Source organism: Phyllostomus discolor, chromosome 5, assembly GCF_004126475.2.
Source record: "Phyllostomus discolor isolate MPI-MPIP mPhyDis1 chromosome 5, mPhyDis1.pri.v3, whole genome shotgun sequence".
In the NCBI taxonomy this organism is placed as follows: Eukaryota; Metazoa; Chordata; class Mammalia; order Chiroptera; family Phyllostomidae; genus Phyllostomus; species Phyllostomus discolor.
In genome coordinates, this window is record NC_040907.2 from 110622661 (window position 1) to 110630482 (window position 7822).

At 47.2% G+C, this 7822-nt stretch overlaps 1 protein-coding gene across 1 annotated transcript; it reads right to left on the bottom strand.

Moving 5' to 3' along the window:
* Positions 1-2636, bottom strand: FAM25A (family with sequence similarity 25 member A). The gene is made up of 3 exons (XM_028512737.2): positions 2519-2636; positions 1157-1219; positions 1-187 (listed from the first exon to the last, which is right to left on the bottom strand). The coding sequence occupies exons 1-3, from the start codon at positions 2589-2591 to the stop codon at positions 54-56; spliced, it is 270 nt and encodes an 89-aa protein (XP_028368538.1). The 5' UTR covers positions 2592-2636; the 3' UTR covers positions 1-53.
* Between the last annotated feature and the right edge of the window lie 5186 nt (positions 2637-7822).

Consider the following 7822-nt stretch of genomic DNA (forward strand, 5'->3'; position numbering starts at 1 on the left):
TGCATTTCACAACTCTTTATTGAGATTCAGAAAGTCTGCCAGAGGCGGATGTGTCAATGTCCCAGTTTACCCAGTCCTTCTGCTGCATGAGTGACAGCATTTGAGACTGTGTTAGTCACTGTCTCAGTGACTTCCTTTGCTACTTTGTCTCCTGTCTCCTGGGCCTTCTTGAAGGCTTCGGCAATGGCTGTCAGTGAGAAAGAAGAATAATGTCCGGGTGAGCCAAGTAAACATTTCAAGCCACTTGCTGGACTAGTGTCATCTGGAGTGACCTGAGGGGTGTGGCAGTCTTCCTGGTTCAGGCCTGAGAGGAACCCCAACAGGTTGAAGGGCAGCAGAGATCCAGAGGAATGTGTTCAAATTTTGTTTTATTTCCCCAAACGACTTGTATTTATTTCTTCAATTATGAATGAGGCTAAGTATCTGTTCATGGCCATATTGCCTACTCATACTGCATTTTTCTGTGAACTGCCTATTTATATCCTTTGATCATTTTTATATGGGCTCATCATTTCCACTACATATATTTTCCTCAGTTTGTGGTTTTTCTTTTGACTTAGCTTATAATTATTTTTGCTATAGAAAATCTGAAGTATTATATTGTCAAACTTACGTAATATTTCCTTTAAGGTTGTTGGTTTTTCTGTCATCCTTAAAAAAGATCCTCCCATCTCTGAAATTATGCTAAAATCTCCTTTGCTTCTTCTAACAATTTAATAATTTCATGTATTTGTATTTAAGTCCTTGATTCACCTGGAATCTATTTTGTTTTAAGAATGAGTTACACATATGTTGTACTTTTTACATAATTATATGCATAACACACATACACATATAAACATTTCCACAAATATGTATGTATGCAAATTTTATGTCTTAAATGTTTGTCCCGTGTGCTGCTGCATAATCTTTTGTGATGTAGTTCTTAACATTCCACAAAGAGAACTATCTAATTGGATCCTGCTTTAGCAAAGTTTGGTCTGTGGCCTCAGGTAGTATAGATAATTGCATACCATCTGAAAGGGTGTGCAACATCTGGGGCGGGGTTTGACCTGGTTAGTCAAAAAACAGGTTGTTCTCAGCACCTAGCTTCCTTCCTTCCCTTCTTCCCTGTCCCTCCCTCCCCCCCCACCCCACCCCCCCCCCCGCACCATACCTTTCTCTCCAGCCTCCTTGGCATGCTCTACCACCTCCTTCACCACTCCCTCCACGACATGAACTGAAAAGATGAGACAAGTCCAGAATGAGAGCACAGTGCAAGCCAGCTTCTCCTTATGGCAAGGCCTGGACAGCTCTGGGTACCCTGAATGCAGCTCTAGTATATTGGCTCAGTCCGGATAAGCTGGCTCAAGAGAAGGAGACCAGGGTGAGGGGTGCTGGCTGCTGGGAGGAAAGCTGAGTGAGGCAGACAAGGACACAATGTCCTCCATGCGCCTCCGTCTGATGCAGGCTGGAATGCTAGCAAGCAGGCCCTCCTGCCAGATTGGAACCTAGTGCCAATGCTAAGCCTGTCTCCCAGGTTACCACACCTCCAAGACATGCTGCTGTCCTGCCTCCAGCCAGATGGAAGCTGCAGCTGGATGCCATATCTGGAAGCCTCCTCCAGCAAAACTAGTTCCTCAAAGCCACTCCTCCAATAGGAGGGGATCTCTGCCCATCTTGGAGTTGTTTCAAGTTTAGGTGGTATCCTGCTAGAATTGGAAAACTAGGAGTCAGAAGGATTGATTCTGACTCTAAATCCCCCTCCACTGCTTGGTTACCTCATCTGTGAATGGGAATCATACAGAACGCAGAGAACTAGCGAAGGAGGACAGGGAGTGGTCAATACCAGCTACAAAGTTAACCAGTGAAATACAGACATGTTTGCAGCCATTTAGATTGAGAACAGCAAACTTAAATATCAAACTTAATCCAGGTGGAACCTGGATTAGCCTTCCCCAAAATAGCTGCAGATGCCTACGTACAGAGAAAGGGCTTCTGGGGGACTTGAAGACATAGAAAATGCCCTTAGATAAACCCCAGGGGCTGACTTTGAACAGAATCAGACTTAGTAGTTTCTTAATAGAGAAATCTTTGGAGCTTTAAAGTTATGGCAAAAATAATAATCCACCTTCCTTTTACTGTATAGGATATTCAAAATAGGCTATTTGGCTATGGCAGGGCTCCCAGGTCTCCAGAGAGAAAGACTCAAGCTACCGCTGCTACTCAGCACCCAGCTCCCCTCCACCCCCCACCCTTGGGGCCCCCTCTGAGATGGCCTCCCTCCTGCCCTCAGCCACACGGAAAGAGGGTTGCTTGGACCAGTTGACCCCTCCTGGCTCCACCCCAAGCTGCCTTCCTCAGCTTTTGCACCTGCCTCTCTATTCTCACTGTAGGACTGATTGCCCAGAGCTCCTCATGGGGTCAAGACCTGCCCCAAAAGTTTGGGGATCAGCTTCCAATAGGCCCAGTCAAGTTGGTCCCCAATCCCCCAGCCTGAGGAGAATGGCCCAGGTGGATAGGAGTTTTGGGTCCTTACCAGCTTCCTCAGTGGCCTTCTCAGTGCGGTAGGCCAGGCCATCGACAGCGAGTTTCCTGAAACCTCCCAGCATTGTGCAATGACAGGTGACGATTAAGCAGGATGCTGGGGCCTGGACTGCTGTGCTTTTATAGATGACTCTGATGGTTGGCTAGGCTCTGGGGCACAAGCCTTCCCCCTGGAAGACTAGGAGGTCAGCTGGTGAGTCAGCACAGGAGTTGGCAGGAAGAAAAGACTGGGTGGGGCCATCCTAGCACTCTGATTGTGGTATTGCCCCTCTGGGAGCATAAGAACCCCATACCCTATATTCTGGGACCCTATGAGGAGCAGAGATGCAGAGCAGCACCAAAGCTTGACAAAAAGGTAAGTTCTGGGGCATGAAGCTCCCCCAAGGCACAAGGCCCGAGTGCCCCACTGAATAAGAGACAGTTGGGGATGGCAGCCCTGCCAGCCCTCTGGGCTTCAAGTTCCCCACAGCCTGGGCACAGTTGTGTAGCGAGACAAAGCCTAGGACTTCTAGCCTGCTGTCCAAGGTCCCCATGTTGGTCCATTCAGAGGTTTGGGAATTCTGTGGGCCTGTAGACCTAGGTGAGCCCTCAGGCCAACAGCACAAGCAGAGTGGAGGCCACTGCCTTCCCCATTCCCCAAAACCTCAACTCTTCAGAGTGGCCTTGTAGCCTCCATTGGACAGGTAGGGGGCTCAAGTGATGCCTTATCCAATGCAGAGGAAAACAGATCCTAGTCATTCCTGGCTCACAGTTGGCTGCTTCTCACACAAGGGAGAACTTGAGTGGCCCAGCAGTGGGGCAGCCAGCACATGAAGAAACCCATCCTCCCTGCACCTTGGGGCCTGGTCTCTTGAGAAGACCCTGTGAAGTCAGCTGTGTCCCCCCTCCCCCTCTAACTCTGGATATCCTAGGAATAAATGGAGGATGCCAACCCCCACCTGGGGAGGTGCTTCTGGCCTTTTGAATTCTTGCTAGAAAGCCGTTCTACCAGCCCCTGACAAATCAAATGCTTATGCAGCCAGGCTGCCTCCCTAGTTACTCAGGACAGAAAAAGATACCTCAATCCCATGCCACATGCTCCTTCTCTTAGTCAGCAGCCCAACTCAAGCCTCCGTTTCCTCATTTGTAAGATGGGGATAGCTACGCCTTCCTGGCCATGTCACTGATAGTCATTAGGGTCACACACGCAAGCTCTTGGTAAACTTCTGTTCCCTCTGCCTCATCACTGATGTGCCAGGGAGGGGCTGCTTGGCAGTGAGCCCTGACCAACCATGGGGTAGGCCAAAGAGTGGTGAAGGTATGAGGCTGCCTTGAAGCCAGAGGACTGAGGGGTATGACCTCACTAGGCAGGAGTTGTGGAGGGAAGGTTTTCCAAGTCCCTATTCATGCAGTTCAGGCCTGGGGCAGGATTCTGAAGCTGCCTGCCCGTTGTAAGCCACCTCATCCCTTAGAGCTGCCCAGGAGGGTGCGGCAGCGCCTAGTTAGTGTTTACCTGACCCCAGCCCTTCACAGCCTGGGTTCCACAGAACTGAGCTTTCCCACATTCTTAAGTAGCATTGGGAGGCCCCTGGGGCTGTGACCAGCCCCAGCGTAGGCAGTGGGCACTGTAGGCAACAGTAACTCTGGGCCCCAGGGACATAGCACCACAGATGCCATTTCTATTCGGCTGGAGTGGTAAGGTCTTAAATAATTTGGAGAGGTCTTCTTAACAAAAAGAACATAATACTACTACTCTTGCAAGTTTTAAAGATATACAAGGTACAGCAAAAGTGAATAGGTTTATAGTTATTTTTATGGAAAATAACACAATAATTAATAAATAATAATATAAAGGTAAACTCTGTGTTTCACGTACTCACAACTGTAAACCTAGTCTTGCCAGATCCTGGGGACTCAAGAGAGGCCATGAAAATGAGGGCCCTGGACTTTCAGCAGATCTAGATGACTTTGTTCTCTTCTTGTTATAGCCAAATACCAGAACGTTCTTCTGCACAGGGCATCAGGGCAATGCTGCCAAGGGTCAGGGTATTTCTGGAATGTGGCTGGTGGGAATTGGACTGAGGGACCCATAGGGATGTTCCCTGGACCCACCAGAGCCCCTTTTCTTTCCTCTGAGGTTGTTTGTGTCCCCCACCCCCACAGGGACCTCTTTGTGCCTATCCCCTGACTGAATGAGGTGTCACCTATCAGTCCTAAGATGACTTCCAGATTCCACAGACCCTTTCTCACCAGGGCCCACCCTGAGATACACCTCACAGGCCCCCTTTCCTCAGGAGCTCACCAACTCCCTGACAGGCCCTTCAGGACTCAGCCACTCAGTAGACACTGTCCCGGTGCCAGCCCAGAACCCACCCCACTTAGAACCTACAGGCTACTGCTGCCCTCACCACATCACTCCCCTGCCCATGAGACCCTTCTCCTCTTTAATGCACAGTCCTGATGTAAGTACCCTGACTCCAGTTACAACACACCATGGCCCACATCTCCTGGCAAGGCTGGGCCCAAACACAAATCCCAAATGCCCAACAGGGAAAAAGCAACAGGCCTTAGAAGGCCAGCTGCCCAGGACCAGACCCAAGTCCCAGACCTTGGTGCTCTGGCCCAGGTCTAAGCCCACCTGACCTTCCAGCTGCTGTGACCACTAACCTGTCCTCTTAGCCCAGCCTGTGGCTCCCTGAGGGTGGACTCCTTTCCAGCTAAGAATCAGGGACAGCTCAGAACCCTCCCAATCAGGGCTAGGTTCCTGGCAACTCTTGCAAGGAACAACACTACCTGCCTGTACACCTAAAACTAACACAAAATAAAACTGAATGTAAACTGTAATTGAAAAATAAAATTAAAAACAAAAACATTGCCTGCCTAATGGGGTTGAGAATGACCCAAGAGGGAACCTCCCCATATTGGAAGACCTGACCCATGCTAGGCCCTAGTGGAGCAGTCCTTCAACACAGGCACTGTGTTAGCCTGTCCTGAGTCAGAAGGTCAAATCCAGCCGTTGGCACAGGAAGAATCAGGTCTTGGCAGGAGCCAACCAGTTCTCCAAATGGAATTTGCTGAAAAACTCAGTTTGGCAAACGACCAACTGCCTGCATCATCAAGTCAAGGAAAACCAGTTTTTCAAATAGCAATTTGCCAACTCAGCAATTACAAATTCAGGGGGAAAAATTAAGTACTTAAATTCTTAGGGCTGTCTTATGTCTGAAGCATGATGATTTCTTATGTGATTTGAATTGGAGGTGTTATGAATGTCCCGTTTCATGATTGTCCAACTTGCCTATGCTTCTTCTATTCCTGCTTCATAGATTTGAGCTCACAGTACACACTGGGCCCACATTTCCAGCATACACTGACCCCTCCTAGCCACAGAGAGCCAAGCCCAGACTTGGGGTGTCAGTCACCAAAGAAGGACTTCCCCTGTGTGTCAATACCCACACATTCATGGGTGTCAGTCAGGTTCCTAGTGAATATCAGAGGACACATGAAAAGAGTCCCTCTGAAGAGAGGGACTGTTCACAAAGGTGTGAACAGACTTAAGGGAACTGATGAGGGATGGTGAGGTCCCCAGAGACCAGCAGCAGTGAGAATTGTTACCTCCCCAGACCTGGAGGGGTGAGGGAGACTGCACAGATGCTGAGGAGAGCTGTGGGTATAGGAGAGCCTCACTGGACAGGAACTGCAGCCATCAGCAGCAGCAGCAGCAGCACAAAGGCCATTACGGACACACACATCGAACTTCAGAGAAACTAGGAGACTGGGAACCCCCTGGAGTGTGTGTGTATGGAGGGGTGGGGGGTGGCAGGAATCAGTCTCAGAGGTTACCAGTCCCTGGAGGAGAAGGCCTCTGAGAGAGAACTCCTTGGGACAGAACTAAGACCTGAGGAAATGAAAAAGAGGAAGGTGACAAAGGAAGTCCTGAGGTGTCAGATCTCAGATGTTGCACCTCCAAGAGAGAAGAGAGTCCTTGGGAAGGCAAGAACTGACTGAAGCCCTGAAGGTTGCACCTGGGAAAAGAAGGCTGCAGGTAGAATCTTCCTGAAGCCAGGTGGTTTCTGAAAGACAGAGCGGTTATGGATACACAGGAAAGTCCGACTCTTTTGTGAGAGAAGCGCAGGCTCCTGAGCAAAGAAGCCTGGGACACTCCCCTGGCCCCACCCCCTCTCCCCTCAGGAATCTCCAGCTAATGTCTGAGAAATTCCACTTCAGATCTGGACTTAAGATTCCTGGAGGCCTCCAATATGTCATGAATACCAAGATTTTATGAATGATAGGGTAGCTTTCTCTCCTCCAACTCAATGTTAATTGAATTGCAAAAATAGTCGAGTTTTCATATTTTCCTTACCCAGTCTCACCACTTGTTCACATCTTACACAATTACAGTATAATGGTCAGAACCAGGGAATTAACATTAGCATATTCAGCTAAATTAAATGTAAAATTATTTAATTAAATAATATGCTTAAATAAATTAGAATTATTTAAATTGTTTAACTAAGTTAAATATTAACATACTAGCTAAACTAAAGACTTTATTAGAATTTCACCAGTTTTTCCACTAATTTATTTTTCTGTCCCCAAATTCTATCCAAGATCACACACTACATTTAGATATTTCTCCTTAATCTCTTGCAGTTTTATGGGACTGCAATAGAAGTCCCTTCCTCTTTCCTTGTCTTTCATAACCTTGGCACTTTTAAATTGTACTTATCAGTGGTTTTGTCAAATATTTTTTATTTGGGTTCATCTGATGTATTCTCATGAATGCACTGAGATTATGTATTTTGGGTAAGAATACCACAAAAATGATGTATCCTTTCCAGTGTTTCATATCACAGAGTTCCTGATGTTGATATGTCTTCTTACTAATGATGTTAAACTTTATCATTTGGTTAAGTTGGTCTCTGCTGGGTCTCCACAGTAAAGCTACTTACTATCTTTCTCTTGTAGTTAATAAACATCTAAGGAGAGATACTTGGAGACTATGCAAATTCTGTTTCTCTTCAAATTAAAAAATTTAATTGTGGTAAAATACATATAACATAGTCTTTACCATCTTAACTACCTTTTTAAAAATTTTTAAAATAGAGGACAGGCTGACAAGGACCACAGGGGAGAGAAGAGGGAATTTCAGGGGACAATGGGAAGGGTTTACAGGAACAAATTTAAAGGACACATGGACAAAAACTAGGGGGAGAGTGGTAATGGGAGGGAAGAGGGGAGGGTTGGGTGGGTGGGCTGGATTGGGAGTAAAAGGGAGAAAACTGTACTTGCACAATGATTAAAATAAAATCTAAAAAAA